General features: G+C 44.8%; 1 protein-coding gene across 1 annotated transcript in view; it reads right to left on the bottom strand.

The window, feature by feature from the left end:
* The window catches only part of LOC122254866 (sodium- and chloride-dependent GABA transporter 1-like), a 35,640-nt gene that overhangs the window by 2,710 nt on the left and 15,430 nt on the right, over nucleotides 1-17,500 (bottom strand). The window contains exons 6-14 of the mRNA XM_086533569.1: nucleotides 17,439-17,500; nucleotides 16,431-16,501; nucleotides 15,021-15,153; nucleotides 6,512-6,646; nucleotides 5,425-5,653; nucleotides 3,721-3,833; nucleotides 2,963-3,091; nucleotides 1,093-1,192; nucleotides 627-727 (exon numbers count right to left, since the gene is read on the bottom strand). The exon at nucleotides 17,439-17,500 is cut by the window's right edge and continues 93 nt beyond it. Coding sequence (XP_086389695.1) covers nucleotides 627-727; nucleotides 1,093-1,192; nucleotides 2,963-3,091; nucleotides 3,721-3,833; nucleotides 5,425-5,653; nucleotides 6,512-6,646; nucleotides 15,021-15,153; nucleotides 16,431-16,501; nucleotides 17,439-17,500 — 1,073 coding nt within the window. The remainder of the gene's footprint in view (nucleotides 1-626; nucleotides 728-1,092; nucleotides 1,193-2,962; nucleotides 3,092-3,720; nucleotides 3,834-5,424; nucleotides 5,654-6,511; nucleotides 6,647-15,020; nucleotides 15,154-16,430; nucleotides 16,502-17,438) is intronic.

Here is a 17,500-nt window from a genome sequence, read left to right as displayed (position 1 = left end):
AAGCAAGAGAAAGAGTGAGAGGAAAACGGAAAAAAGGAGGAGGAGGAGGGGAAGAGAAGAGCGGGGTGGGGTGGGGGTTGAGGGGGAAGAGGATTTGGTAATTTAGATTAATAGATTAAAATGATGATAATTATGTAGTCATATATGTAGGAATAATATAGAGATATTAATATGGTAATAACACATATATCGAAATAATGTAGGTGGAAGAAAGGGAAACGGATAAAGAGATAAAGATGGAGAAGGGAAATAAACACGCAAAGATTAGAAGATTTAAGAAGAAAAGAAGGAATGAAGAAGAGATAGATATATAGAGAGAAAGAGAGAGAGATATAGATAGATAGAGAGAGAGAAAAAAAAAAAGTTGGAGAACGGAGATAAAAAGGAAACATTATTTTGATTTGTTTATACCTTTTCATATCAGATATGTAATCCTATTTGATATACTTCATAATGAATTTCAAAATCAAATGAAATAAAACATGATAAATAAAAGAATGAATATGTGTTTTTTTTTTGTTTTTTGTGTGTGTGTGTGTGTGTGTGTGTGTGTGTGTGTGTGTGTATGTCTGTGCGTGTGTGTGTGTGTGTGTGTGCATATATTTAAACCATATACTGACACTTACCGCCAACACAGACGGCGTAATAGCTAACCAGGTTATATACCAGAAATAAGGTACAGCTTTTCCAGTCATCATTTGTATATCTCGTATCAAGCGACCAACACCTATAAAGATAATTCAAATGATAGGATTATAGAGCAAGTAATATTCATATTAGTTTTTTGGCTATAGTGCAAGTACATTTCATGATAGTTTTCTGGCTATAATGCAAGTAATTTTCATGATAGTTATGTGAATAGAATGATAATGATTATGATTAAGCAACTAGGAGAGTGGTAGTAACAATATTATTCTTTTTTTTCCTTTTGATATTGATCATACAACTAATAATTAATTACTATAACCACCTTGATCATTAATCATCATCACCTCTAACAGCATTACACCCTATTCTAATAACTATCATCATTGTTATTGTTACTACTAATCAGTAACGAAAACAACAACAACAATTTTACTAATATCTCACCATAGGAATATCCGAAGACCAGCATCTCACAAAGACCAACGAATATGAAGGTGTATGGAGCACAATAACTATCCAACAGCTGGACAACATACATTCCGCCCTGAAAGGATAGTGGTTTTTGAAATTAGTTTTTGACTTTTTTAGGTTTTGAGTTTTTAGGTTTTGAGTTTTTAGGTTTTGAGTTTTTTAGGTTTTGAGTTTTTAGGGTTAGAGTTTTTAGGTTTTGAGTTTTTAGGTTTTGAGTGTTTAGGTTTTGAGTTTTTAGGTTTTGAGGTTTTTAGGGTTTGAGTTTTTAGGTTTTGAGTTTTTAGGTTTTGAGTTTTTTAGGTTTTGAGTTTTTAGATTTTGAGTTTTTTAGGTTTTGAGTTTTTAGGTTTTGAGTTTTTAGGTTTTGAGCTTTTTAGGTTTTGAGTTTTTTAGGTTTTGAGTTTTTAGGTTTTGAGTTTTTAGGTTTTGAGTTTTTTAGGTTTTGAGTTTTTAGATTTTGAGTTTTTTAGGTTTTGAGTTTTTAGGTTTTGAGTTTTTAGGTTTTGAGCTTTTTAGGTTTTGAGTTTTTTAGGTTTTGAGTTTTTAGGTTTTGAGCTTTTAGGTTTTGAGTTTTTTAGGTTTTGAGTTTTTTAGGTTTTGTTTTTTAGGGTTTGAGTATTTAGGTTTTGACTTTTTAGGTTTTGAGTTTTTAGGTTTTGAGTTTTTTAGGTTTTGAGTTTTTAGGTTTTGAGTTTTTAGGTTTTGAGTTTTTAGGTTTTGAGTTTTTTGGGTTTTGACTTTTTTAGGTTTTGAGTTTTTTGGTTTTGAGTTTTGAGTTTTTAGGTTTTGAGTTTTTAGGTTTTGAGTTTTTTGGTTTTGAGTTTTTTAGGTTTTGAGTTTCTAGGTTTTGAGTTTTTAGGTTTTGAGTTTTTAGGTTTTGAGTTTTTTAGATTTTGAGTTTTTAGGTTTTGAGTTTTTAGGTTTTGAGTTTTTAGGTTTTGAGTTTTTTAGGTTTTGAGTTTTTTAGGTTTTGAGTTTTTAGTTTTGAGTTTTTAGGTTTTGAGTTTTTTAGGTTTTGAGTTTTTTAGGTTTTGAGTTTTTAGGTTTTGAGTTTTTAGGTTTTGAGTTTTTTAGGTTTTGAGTTTTTTAGGTTTTGAGTTTTTAGGTTTTGAGTTTTTAGGTTTTGAGTTTTTTAGGTTTTGAGTTTTTTAGGTTTTGAGTTTTTTAGGTTTTGAGTTTTTTAGGTTTTGAGTTTTTAGGTTTTGAGTTTTTAGGTTTTGAGTTTTTTAGGGTTTGAGCTTTTTAGGTTTTGAGTTTTTTGGTTTTGAGTTTTTTAGGTTTTGAGTTTTTAGGTTTTTAGTTTTTAGGTTTTGAGTTTTGAGTTTTTAGGTTTTTAGTTTTTAGGTTTTGAGTTTTTTAGGTTTTGAGTTTTGAGTTTTTAGGTTTTTAGTTTTTAGGTTTTGAGTTTCTAGGTTTTGAGTTTTTTTTTTTTTTTTTTGGGGGGGGGGTTGTTGTGATAGGTTGGGGGTGTATTTGTGTATTATTGTTGAAGGTCTATTGGTTATTTATGGTTGATTCAATTCTGGATGAATAGATGGATTGATATATATATATATAGAGAGAGATAGGTAGATATGAAATTAGAATTAATAAATGATTACTCAGTTAAGGAAATCAACAAATAACTATATTAACAATATATATATATATATATATATATATATATATATATATATATATATATATATATATATATATATATACATACATATATACATACACACACACATACACACACACACACACACACACAAATAAACACAAATTCTCACCCACACCCACATTCACCTATACCCTCTGACCTCTGACCTCGCCTGCCACTGACCTCGCCACTGACACTAACCTTAGTACAGCAACTGAGTGCCACGAGAAATAGTGCCACACAGAAGGCCAGAGTGACCCACGTTCTCCCGTGACGTAGGCGTGGGAAAGCATCGGTCATCGTGAGAACCATCGACTCCATCTCGGCGAACTGGGGGGGTAAAGGGGGGGAGGGGGGGGGCGTGGAGGGGGGAGGGTGGAGGGGGGTGTGGGGGTGTGGGGGAAGGTGGAGTGTGTGGGGGGTGGGGGGGTGTTACGTTTTGTTTTTGTTTAGTTAAGTTTGTTTTGTTTTTGTTGGTAATGGTGGGGGTGGGGGTGGGGGGATGGGGGTGGAAAGGGGAGAGGGGGGGGTGTTACGTATTATTATTGTTTGGTTATGTTTATCTTGTTTTTGTTGGTAATGTTATTATTTACTTACTTTTTTTATTAGTATTATTACCGATGTTAATGTGGTTTGTTTCATCATATCATTAAATGATTATTTACATTGTGGTTATTATCATTATCATTAGTAGTCATCGTCATTATCTTTATGTTGCTATCTTTATCATCATTTGTCATTATCCTATTCCATATCACTATCATCATCATTATAACTAGCATCACCATACACATATATTACATTATCATCATCAATACCATCATAATAAATTTTAAAAAATCCCCAGCACCATCAGTAAACAAACACATCATAAAATACTAACACAAATCTATCTATTCTCACCATCGTTCTTACTCTAATTATCTATCAATTATCGTCTCTTCTTCTCCCATACTTACAATGGAATCGATGCCCAGGAAGAATAACATCGTGAAGAACAGAATAGCCCAGAGTTGAGATAAGGGCATCATGGCCACAGCTTCCGGGTAGGTGATGAAAGCCAGGGCTGGTCCTGTGGAAGGAAGCGAATGGGGGGGTTAGTGGTGTGGGTGATGTGGGGAGGGGGAAGGGGAAGGGGGGGGAGGGGAAGGGGGGGGGGGAGGAGGTGGGGATGGGGTGGTATGGGGTGGGGAGGTGTATGTGGTGTTGGGGTGGTGTTGGGGTGGGAGGTGTATGTGGGTTTGGGTGGTGTTGGGGTGGGGGAAGGTGGGTTTGGGTGGTGTGGGGTGGGGGTGGGGGAAGGGAGGAGGGTGTATGTGGGTTTGAGTGGGTTAGGGTGGGAGTGGAATGGGGGTTGGGTTGGGGAGCTGACCCTGTCGAAGCGAAGGGGTTAGTGGTAGGTGACGTGGAGGGGGGAAGAGGGAAAAGGGGGGGAGGGTGTATGTGGGTTTGGGGTGGTATTGGGGTGAGGGTAGGAGTGGGTGAAGATTATATGTGGGGAAGGGTATGGTTTGGGGGGGTGAAGGGGTTGAGGAAAGAGACGGGGTGCATGTGTGTGTGTATGTGTGCGTGTGTGTGAGAGAGAGGGGGGGGGGGTAAGTGGGTGGTAAGGGGGAGAGGGGTGAGTGGTGTGGTGTTGAAGAAGACGGGGGGGTGGGGGTGTATGTGTATATTCTTCCCCCTCCCCCCCATTAAATCTCTTAAAACCAATCTAACAACCCCCAACACCCATTCCTACTCCCTCATCAACCCCCCCCCCCTCCTCTTCTCTCCTGCTCCACAACTCTCAGAATACCCTACTCCCCGCCCTCCTTCCCTCCCTCCCTCCCTCCACCCAGAGCACCCTACCCTCCTCCCTCCACCCTGTGTATAGTCTAAATTCCCCCAGTAATCACCCCCTTCCTCCTTCCCATAGAAACCCCTCCTCTCTTCTTTTCCACCTCTTTTACACCTTCCTGAGGCCCCAACCCCACCAAGAGTCAACCCTAAGAAATCTCACTTAAGTGTCAACTGCACTCAGGAATCACACCCCCCTCCCTCCCCCCACTCAAGAGCCAACCCCACCAACAAACCCTCCCTCCCCCAACCTCTCCCTCTCCCCTTCTTTCCTCCCCCCCACCCTCTCCCTTTCCCCCTACCCACCCACCCTCACCCACCCCACTCTCCTTCCTCCCACCCACCCTCCCTTTCCCCCACCCACCCACCCTCTCCCTTCCTCCTACCCACCCACCCTTTCCCCCACCAACCCACCCTCTCCCCTTCCCCCCACCCACCCTCTCCCTACCCTCTCCCCTTCCCCCCATCCATCCACCCTCTCCCCACCCACCCACCCTCTCCCTTTCCCCCATCCACCCCTTCCTCCCACCCACCCTCTCCCCTTCCCCCACCCCCCTCTCCCTTTCCCCCCAGTCCCCCACCTTCTCCCTTCCCCCCACACCCAACCCCACCCACCCTCTCCCCTTCCTTCCACCCACCCTCTCCCTTTCCCCCCACCCACCTTCTCCCATCCCCCCACCCTCTCCCTCTTCCCCCCCACACCCCCATCCCCCACCCTCTCCCCCACCCCCCCCAACTCCCGTTCCCCCACCCACCCACCCCCTCCCTTTCCCCCACCCCACAAACTCAACCCACCGACTCAACCCACCGACTCACTCAACCCTCACCTCCAGTCGTCACCTTCTCAACCGGAATCCCCGTCTGATGCGCCATGAAACCCAGCACGGAGAACACCACGAAACCGGCGAAGATCGACGTGGCAGAATTCAACACCGGAACGATGTAGGCGTTCCTGAGGCAGTTGTAGCGGAACTTGTTGTAGGAGCCGAGGGACACCAGCGCTCCGCCGCCGGACCCGAGGCTGAAGAATATCTGAGAGGCGGCGTCTCCCCAGACCTGGAAGAGAGAAGGGAGGTGAGGGTGGGTGTTAGAGGGGTGTGGGGGAGGGGGGAGGGGGTGTGGGGGAGGGTTGGGGTTGAGGGAGGGGGAGGGGTGTGGGGGTTGGGGGAGGGGGGAGGTGAGGGTTGGGGGTTGGGGGTTGGGGGTTGAGAGGGGAGGGGTGTGGGGGGTTGGGGGTTGAGGGAGGGTGTCAGGGTGTGGGGGTTGGGGGGGGAGTTGAGGGTGGGTGTTAGGGGTGTAGAGGGGGAGGGAGTTGGGGGGGGGTTAGGGGATGGGGGAGGGGGGTGTGGGGGGTTGGGGGTTGAGAGGGGAGGGTGTTAGGGGTGTGTGGGGGAGGGGGTTGGGGTTGAGGAAGGGGGGTGTAGTGGTGTGGGGGGGAGAGGGTGTAGGGGTGTGGGGGGTTGAGAGGGGAGGGTTGGGGGTTCAGGGGTGTGTCGGGGTGTGGGGATTGAGGGAGGGGTGTGGGGAGAGGGTGGAGGAAGGGAAGAGGGGGGAGATGATAGAAAGGGAAAGGTAGAGAGAGAGGGAGAGAGAGAAAGAGAGAGAGGAAGAGAAATAGAAAGAGAAAGAAAGAGAGAGAGAGAGAGAGAGAGAGAGAGAGAGAAAGAGAGAGAGAGAGAAAGAGAGAGAGAGAGAAAGAGAAAAGAGAGAGAGAGAAGCAGAACCAGTGTATACAATCACATTTTCTACCTTTAGCAACAACAAAACCCCACCCACACACCAAACCAGAAACCAACAGCTACAAAACAAAACGAAACAAAACAAAACAAAACAAATCATCCAATATATATACACAGACAAAATACGACCAATCACCCAACATAATCATATCATCAACCTATCCACTCGACCTACCTCCAACCTAGCCAGCTTCCTAAAGTCCGGATAGATGTAATAATAGATCCCATCCCACGCGCCGGGGAGGGTGACGCCTCGAAGGAACAGAATCAACAGCATCACGAAGGGAAACGTGACGGTGAACCATACGAGCTGTGGAGGAGATGAGAGAGATTGGTGGGTGGGTTAGTGGGGTTGGTTGGGTTGGGTTGGGGTGGGGTTGTGGGTGGAGTTTTTGGGGGGGTTTGGGGGGGGTTGGGGTGGGGTTTGGGGGTTTGGGGTGGGTGGGCTGGTTGGGTGGTGTGTGGGTTGGGGGGTGGGTTGGGTTTATAAACATAAAGGTATATAAACAGATGACCTGATAGAGAGACAGAGTGAGAAATAAATAAATAACTAGATATATAAGTTACCTTGAATGGAGAAAAAGATAAATCATTTAATAGACAGATACACATAGCAATGCATATAAACATCTTTCAATATAAAGATAAGATATTCCATTATTTTAAAAAAAGAAAAAAAATATAGAAATTATAACGTAAATTTTTGGTAAATATACATATTAATTTTAGTAATATTATCATTATTATTTTTTTGGTTCGCTATAATGACGAATATGATAAAGGTGATGATAATGGGGGATGGTTATGATAATTATGATATCGATAATGATTTTAATGATGAGAGTAAAAGGGAAAAATATTGAGTGATAATAATCATCACCATCGCCTCACCATCTTCACCACCAATCATCACCATCGCCTCACCATCTTCACCACCAATCATCACCATCGCCTCACCATCTTCATCACCAATCATCACCATCGCCTCACCATCATCACCATCTTCACCACCAATCATCAACATCGCCTCATCATCTTCACCACTAATCATCACCATCGCCTCACCATCTTCATCACCAATCATCACCATCGCCTCACCATCTTCATCACCAATCATCACCATCGCCTCATCATCTTCACCACTAATCATCACCATCGCCTCACCATCATCACCACCAATCATCACCATCGCCTCACCATCTTCACCACCAATCATCACCATCGCCTCACCATCATCACCATCTTCACCACCAATCATCAACATCGCCTCACCATCTTCACCACCAATCATCACCATCGCCTCACCATCATCACCACCGATCATCACCATCGCCTCACCATCATCACCACCAATCATCACCATCTTCACCACCAATCATCACCATCGCCTCACCATCTTCACCACTAATCATCACCATCGCCTCACCATCTTCACCACCAATCATCACCATCGCCTCACCATCTTCATCACCAATCATCACCATCGCCTCACCATCTTCATCACCAATCATCACCATCGCCTCACCATCATCACCACCAATCATCACCATCTTCACCACCAATCATCACCATCGCCTCACCATCTTCACCACTAATCATCACCATCGCCTCACCATCTTCACCACCAATCATCACCATCGCCTCACCATCTTCATCACCAATCATCACCATCGCCTCACCATCATCACCACCAATCATCACCATCTTCACCACCAATCATCACCATCGCCTCACCATCTTCACCACCAATCATCACCATCGCCTCACCATCTTCACCACCAATCATCACCATCGCCTCACCATCATCACCACCAATCATCACCATCTTCACCACCAATCATCACCATCGCCTCACCATCTTCACCACCAATCATCACCATCGCCTCACCATCTTCACCACCAATCATCACCATCGCCTCACCATCTTCATCACCAATCATCACCATCGCCTCACCATCATCACCACCAATCATCACCATCTTCACCACCAATCATCACCATCGCCTCACCATCTTCACCACCAATCATCACCATCGCCTCACCATCTTCACCACCAATCATCACCATCGCCTCACCATCTTCACCACCAATCATCACCATCGCCTCACCATCTTCACCACCAATCATCACCATCGCCTCACCATCTTCACCACCAATCATCACCATCGCCTCACCATCTTCACCACCAATCATCACCATCGCCTCACCATCTTCACCACCAATCATCACCATCGCCTCACCATCATCACCACCAATCATCACCATCGCCTCACCATCTTCCCCACCAATCATCACCATCGCCTCACCATCTTCCCCACCAATCATCACCATCGCCTCACCATCATCACCACCAATCATCACCATCGCCTCACCATCTTCCCCACCAATCATCACCATCGCCTCACCAATCGCCTCACACCATCTTCATCACCAATCATCACTTCTCACCACCAATCATCACCATTCGCATCAACCCAATCTTCCCCACCAATCATCACCATCGCCTCACCCCATCATCCCCACCACAATCATCACCATCATCCTCGCCTTCACCATCATCAAGCATACCATCGCCTCTCCATCTTCTCGCACCACAAATCATCACCATCGCACATCGCCTCACCATCTTCCCCACCAATCATCACCATCGCCTCACCATCTTCCCCACCAATCATCACCATCGCCTCACCATCATCACCACCAATCATCACCATCGCCTCACCATCTTCCCCACCAATCATCACCATCGCCTCACCATCATCACCATCTCGCCACTCGCTCACCAATCTTCACCAACCAATCATCACCATCTCCTCACCATCATCACCCCACCTAACATCACCATCGCCTCACCATCTTCCCCACCAATCATCACCATCGCCTCACCACCATCTTCCCCACCATCATACACCATCGCCTCACCATCATACCACCAACCAAATCATCACCATCGCCTCAACCATCTTCCCCACCAATCATTCACCATCGCCCTCACCAACATCTCCATCATCCGGGGGGCACCATCTGCCTCTCCATCTTCATCTCCATCTTCAACACCAATCATCACCATCCCTCACCATCTTCCCACACCAATCATCAACAATGCGCCGCACCATCTTCACCACCAATCATCACCATCGCCTCATCATCATCCCACCCACCAATCACCACCAATCATCACCATCCGCCCTCACCATCTTCCCCCACCAATCATCACCATCGCCACACCATCATCACCACCAAACATCACCATCGCCTCACACCATCTCCTCCCACGCAATCATCACCATCCGCCTCTCCATCACACCAAATCGCCTCTCCACCACACCATCTTCACCACCAATCATCACCATCGCCCTCACCATCTTCACCACCAAAAAATTTTCCCCCAAAGCAAAAAACCATCGCCCTCCAACGCCACATCCATCTTCACACCAACGCCAATCACTCACACGAATCATCACCACGCCTCACCAATCTTTCACTCACCATTCATACACCCTATCGCCGGTCAACACATCTTCACCCACACAAACAACATCACGCACCATCGCCTAAAAACCAATGCGCCGGTCACACCATCTTCACCACCCAATCACCACCAATCATCACCATCGCCCCACCATCTTTCATTACACCACCAATAATCACACCTTCGCGCTCACATCTTCACCACCAAGCATCACCATCATCACCACCAACATCACCATCGCCTCACCGATCCTTCACCACCAATCACCACCAATCATCAACCACCATGTCATCGACCATCGCCCACCAGCTTCTATCATCACCAATCCACCACCAATCATCACGCATCATCAACCACCAATCCTTCACCACCATCGCCTCACCATCCTCATCACCAAACTCACCATCGTCATCCACCTAATCATCACCATCCGGCCATCACCCATCTTCACCCCACCAATCATCACCATCGTCTTCTCCATCTTCCAACTCACCAATCATCACCATCGCCTCACCCCATCTTCACCACCAATGCATCACCATGTATCATCACCATCATCAACCACCCAAATCAACAACGCATCTTCATCCACCCAATCATGCAACCAACCCGTCTCTCCATCTTCACCACCAAATCATCACCATCGTCATCACACTAATCCACACCATTCCGCCTCACCTCTTCACCACCATCATCACTAACGCCTCAACTTCATCTTCACTCCACCAATAACATCACCATCCGTCATCTACCAATCATGCACCATCTTTACCCACCATCTTCACCACCAATTTCTCACCATCTGCCTCCCATCATCACCATCTTTATCCACAAATTCAACCACCATCTTCACCATCGCCTCACCATCTTCACCACCAATCATCATCATTCGCCTCAAACCATCTTCACCACCTATCATCACCAACGCCTCACCAACTTCATCAACCAATCATCACCATCGATCACCACCAATGCATCAACCACATCTGCCTCACCATCTTCTCACCAATCATCACCCATCGCCTCACCATCTTCACTCAAATCCCACTCAATCATCACCATCGGCCTCATCCATCTCACCACCAATCCATCACAATCGCACACCAATCAACACCTATCGCCTCACCATCATCGACACACCAATCATCCACCATCGCCTCACACACAACTTCACCACCAATCCGATCCACCAATCGCCTTTCAACCATCTTCATCACCAATCATCACCATCTTCACCACCAATCATCACCATCGCCTCACCATCTTCCCCACCAATCATCACCATCGCCTCACCATCTTCCCCACCAATCATCACCATCGCCTCACCATCATCACCATCGCCTCTCCATCTTCACCACCAATCATCACCATCGCCTCACCATCATCACCACCAATCATCACCATCGCCTCACCATCTTCCCCACCAATCATCACCATCGCCCCCTCCCCCCACACCCCTGTTCCCCCTCCTTCACCTTCATCACACAATCATCTCCGTCGCATCACCATCTTCCCCACCCTCATCACCATCGGCGCACCTTCAATCACCATCGCCTCTCCATCTTCACACAATCTTCACCATCGCCGCACATCATCACCAACAATCATCACATCGCCTCACCATCATCCCCACCATCATCAACATGCCTCACCATCTTCCCCTGCATTGGGGGGGGGGGGGGGGGGGCGGGGGGGGGGGGGGGGGGGGGGGGGGGGGGGGGGCCCCCCAATCATCACCATCGCCTCACCATCATCACCACCAATCATCACCATCGCCTCACCATCTTCCCCACCAATCATCACCATCGCCTCACCATCATCACCATCGCCTCTCCATCTTCACCACCAATCATCACCATCGCCTCACCATCTTCCCCACCAATCATCACCATCGCCTCACCATCTTCACCACATTAGTCTCCATAGCTTATCCTCCTCACACTATCACCACCAATTTCACATCGCCTCACTATTCCCCACCAATCATCACCTACGCCTCACCATCATCACCACCAATCATCACCATCGCCTCACCATCTTCACCACCAATCACCACCAATCATCACCATCGCCTCACCATCTACTTCGCATCACCACTTCTCCAATCATCACCATCGCCTCACCATCTTCACCACCAATCATCACCATCGCCTCACCATCTTCCCCACCAATCATCACCATCGCCTCACCATCATCACCATCGCCTCTCCATCTTCACCACCAATCATCACCATCGCCTCACCATCTTCCCCACCAATCATCACCATCGCCTCACCATCTTCACCACCAATCATCACCATCGCCTCATCATCATCACCACCAATCACCACCAATCATCACCATCGCCTCACCATCTTCCCCACCAATCATCACCATCGCCTCACCATCATCACCACCAATCATCACCATCGCCTCACCATCTTCCCCACCAATCATCACCTATGCCGCCGGGCACCAGTCGGCGATCACCGGGGGAGTCGCCTCACCATCTTCACCACCAATCATCACCATCGCCTCACCATCTTCACCACCAATCATCACCATCGCCTCACCATCTTCACCACCAATCACCACCAATCATCACCATCGCCTCACCATCTTCACCACCAATCATCACCATCGCCTCACCATCTTCACCACCAATCATCACCATCGCCTCACCATCTTCACCACCAATCACCACCAATCATCACCATCCGCCCCTCACCATCTTCACCACCAATCATACCATCGCCTCACACCATCTCACACACCAATCATCACAACATCACCATCTTTCACCCCAATCCCCACCAATCATCACCATCGCCTCACCATCTTCACCACCAATCATCACCATCGCCTCACCATCTTCACCACCAATCATCACCATCATCACCACCAATCATCACCATCGCCTCACCATCTTCACCACCAATCACCACCAATCATCACCATCATCACCATCGCCTCACCATCTTCATCACCAATCACCACCAATCATCACCATCATCACCACCAATCATCACCATCGCCTCACCATCTTCATCACCAATCATCACCATCGTCATCACCAATCATCACCATCGCCTCACCATCTTCACCACCAATCATCACCATCGTCTCTCCATCTTCACCACCAATCATCACCATCGCCTCACCATCTTCACCACCAATCATCACCAATCATCACCATCATCACCACCAATCATCACCATCTTCATCACCAATCATCACCATCGTCTCTCCATCTTCACCACCAATCATCACCATCGTCATCACCAATCATCACCATCGCCTCACCATCTTCACCACCAATCATCACTATCGCCTCACCATCTTCACCACCAATCATCACCATCGTCATCACCAATCATCACCATCTTTACCACCATCTTCACCACCAATCATCACCATCGCCTCACCATCATCACCATCTTTACCACTAATCACCACCATCTTCACCATCGCCTCACCATCTTCACCACCAATCATCATCATCGCCTCACCATCTTCACCACCAATCATCACCATCGCCTCACCATCTTCACCACCAATCATCACCATCGCCTCACCATCTTCATCACCAATCATCACCATCATCACCACCAATCATCACCATCGCCTCACCATCTTCATCACCAATCATCACCATCGCCTCACCATCTTCACCACCAATCATCACCATCGCCTCACCATCTTCACCACCAATCATCACCATCGTCATCACCAATCATCACCATCGCCTCACCATCATCACCAACAATCATCACCATCTTTACCACCATCTTCACCACCAATCATCACCATCGCCTCACCATCTTCACCACCAATCATCACCATCGCCTCACCATCTTCCAGCCTATCCCCCCCCCCCCAAACCCCCCACAAAAAACCACCAATCATCACCATCGCCTCACCATCTTCACCACCAATCATCACCATCGCCTCACCATCTTCATCACCAATCATCACCATCATCACCACCAATCATCACCATCGCCTCACCATCTTCATCACCAATCATCACCATCGCCTCACCATCTTCACCACCAGTCATCACCATCGCCTCACCATCATCACCATCGCCTCACCATCTTCACCACCAATCATCACCATCGTCATCACCAATCATCACCATCGCCTCACCATCTTCACCCCAATCATCACCATCTTCACCACCAATCATCACCATCGCCTCACCATCTTCACCACCAATCATCACCATCGCCTCACCATCTTCACCACCAATCATCACCATCGCCTCACCATCTTCACCACCAATCATCACCATCTTCACCACCAATCATCACCATCGCCTCACCATCTTCACCACCAATCATCACCATCGCCTCACCATCTTCACCACCAATCATCACCATCGCCTCATCATCATCACCACCAATCATCACCATCTTCACCACCAATCATCACCATCGCCTCAACATCTTCACCACCAATCATCACCATCGCCTCACCATCTTCACCACCAATCATCACCATCGCCTCACCATCTTCACCACCAATCATCACCATCGCCTCAGCATCCTAACCACCACTCATCACCATCTTCACCACCAATCATCACCATCGCCTCAACATCTTCACCACCAATCATCACCATCGCCTCACCATCTTCACCACCAATCATCACCATCGCCTCACCATATTCACCACCAATCATCACCATCTTCACCACCAATCATCACCATCGCCTCACCATCTTCACCACCAATCATCACCATCGCCTCACCATCTTCACCACCAATCATCACCATCGCCTCATCATCATCACCACCAATCATCATCAACGCCTCACCATCTTCACCACCAATCATTACCATCGCCTCATCATCTTCACCACCAATCATCACCATCGCCTCACCATCTTCACCACCAATCATCACCAGCGCCTCACCATCTTCACCACCAATCATCATCATCGCCTCACCATCTTCACCACCAATCATCACCATCGCCTCATCATCTTCACCACCAATCATCACCATCGCCTCACCATCTTCACCACCAATCATCACCATCGCCTCACCATCATCACCATCTTTACCACTAATCACCACCATCTTCACCATCGCCTCACCATCTTCACCACCAATCATCATCATCGCCTCACCATCTTCACCACCAATCATCACCATCGCCTCACCATCTTCACCACCAATCATCACCATCGCCTCACCATCTTCACCACCAATCATCACCATCGCCTCACCTTCCCCGTAACTCTGATTCCTTTGAAGATACTGAAGAAAACGAGAATCCAGACAGCCAGTGTTCCCAGAACTATCGGCAGCACGAAACCTCCCGTTTCATCGATGCCCGAGGATATGTGCAGGATCTGGTAACTGTGGTGGGGATAGAATTTTTTATTTTTAAAAAAAATTGATTTGTGGAATTAGTTGTGTTTTTTTTTTTTTTTTTTTTTTGTTTTTGGATGTGATCGGAATTGTTGTTTGTTTGTTGTTTTTATTTTTGTTTCTGGATATGATCGGAATTGTTGCTTGTTTGTTGTTTTTGTGTTTGTTTTTGGATATGATCGGAATTGTTGTTTGTTTGTTGTTTTTGTTTTTGTTTCTGGGTATGATCGGAATTGTTGTTTGTTTGTTGTTTTTGTTTCTGGATATGATCGGAATTGCTGTTTGTTTGTTGTTCTATGAGTTTTTTTCTGTGTTTTCTTCATAGACGAAAGAATTATATATGTTTTTACTTTTATAAGATTGAAATTATATGGTATTTTTATATGTTTGATTCAATATGCAGTTAGTGGTATCTTTATTTTAAATGAAAGAGAGAAAAGTTATTTTTACCTGTTATATATGGATGATATTCTTTTTATTAATAAGCTGAGATTTAAATTATTATAATCGTTTTTATTCAATTTATAGCAACTGTTATTATCAATTCATTAGATATGTGATAATTCCTATGATATATTTGAGATGAAGATGATTATAATTTTCTGTGTTTTTATCATTTAAACAGATTATTATTAATGTAATATATCTATTACATACTTGATAACTATAGAATATCTATTACTGCTGTAATTTCGTTAATTCTAAAAACACGAAGAATTGAATGAAATTCTCACTCTCTCTCTCTCTCTCTCTTTCTCTCTCTTTATCGCTCTCTCTCTCTCTCTTTCTCTCTCTTTCTCTCTCTTTCTCTTTCTCTCTCTCTCTCTCTCTCTCTCTCTCTCTCTCTCTCTCTCTCTCTCTCTCTCTCTCTCTCTCTCTCTCTCTCTCTCTCTCTCTCTCTCTCTCTCTCTCTCTCTCTCGAAGATGACATATTCCTGTATGCTTTTAAATAATTCATAGTCCAAATCCTTGTTAATGTCATGTACCTGAAAACTGTACTCTGTATAGTGAGGTTTGACTTATGGGTATTATAATGACTCATTGTATCATTGTATTATTGACACATATTATAATTATCAGTGAATATCATGGTTATATATGTTATTGCATCATCACCAGTATTGTTACCAACTTCTTTACGTTATTTTTTAACTGCATTATCATTTTCGTAATCTCATAAATGTTTTTTTTTTTATTATTATTATTATTTTCATTATTGACATACATTCGTGAATAAAATACATGTTTTTTTTGTGGAAACTTACTGGAAGAATTCGTCAGCTGGTGACCGGCTATGACCGGACACTTCTTGGTAAGTGGAGTTCTCAACCACTAACTGAAACATGAGGAAAAGTAAGATTAAGAGCGAATTTGGTTTAGTTTACCCTCTCACCGGCAAAGAAAATGACCACTTTAAGTACGGTATTCCGTTTTCTATATATTGACGGATGAAGGGGGGACAAAAATAATATGAAAAATGGGATTTTATTTATTAATATAGCATGTTTTTTGGGAAATAGATTGATCATTTCGTGTTGTTTATCTCATGAAGGATACTGATGAAACAGTCCAAAAAATTATGCTTGTTAGCAATTTTTTTTTTTTTACTTTGATTCTATCCTTCTAAAGTAAATGAAAAATATTTCAATATTTTCAAAAAAATATTTAGAAACTTGTGATATTTTCTTGCTTTGCAAAGAAAGCCAGACGGTGCAGAGAATCTATTTACACTGAATAATTATACTAATGCTTTTAATAAAGATATTAAAAGTTTTACCGAAAAAAGTATGTGTATATATGTATATATGTATATATATATATATATATATATATATATATATATATATATATATATATATATATATAATTATTACGTGTAAAAACAGCAAAAATAAGGTCCATAGTCTGTCATTACGTGAAAAAGTCAAAAAGAGAATTGTGTATTACAAGTCTAAGGTGATGAATACAGTTTACTCAAAATCAAAAATGTGCTTTGTGGAAGAAATAACAATGATACCAATGCCATTTTCGACTGAATAAGATATCAATGTAAAAGTAAATAAATACACAAAATGTTTTCATTGCGTGAACAGAAAAAAAATAAATAGAAAAAGACAAAAATACGATGTATAAACACTCAAAAAAAAAAAAAATAAATAAAGCTCAAAACCACCTCTAAAAAAAACAAAAAAACATACAAGACAAAAAAAAAAAAAAAATCACACAATATCAAAAAATCGTTCGAAAAAAAAAAATCCATCAATGTTATATACTTGAGAACAATTTTCGGTGTTCCATTTGTTGTCACACGTCGCCCACGGTAAGCCCACGCCCA

This window comes from Penaeus japonicus, unplaced genomic scaffold (assembly GCF_977035675.1).
Source record: "Penaeus japonicus unplaced genomic scaffold, GWHDUDI00000001_assembly GWHDUDI00000039, whole genome shotgun sequence".
Lineage (NCBI taxonomy): Eukaryota > Metazoa > Arthropoda > Malacostraca > Decapoda > Penaeidae > Penaeus > Penaeus japonicus.
Note: the sequence above shows the minus strand (reverse complement) of the source record. Positions and strands in the feature narration are given on the sequence as shown.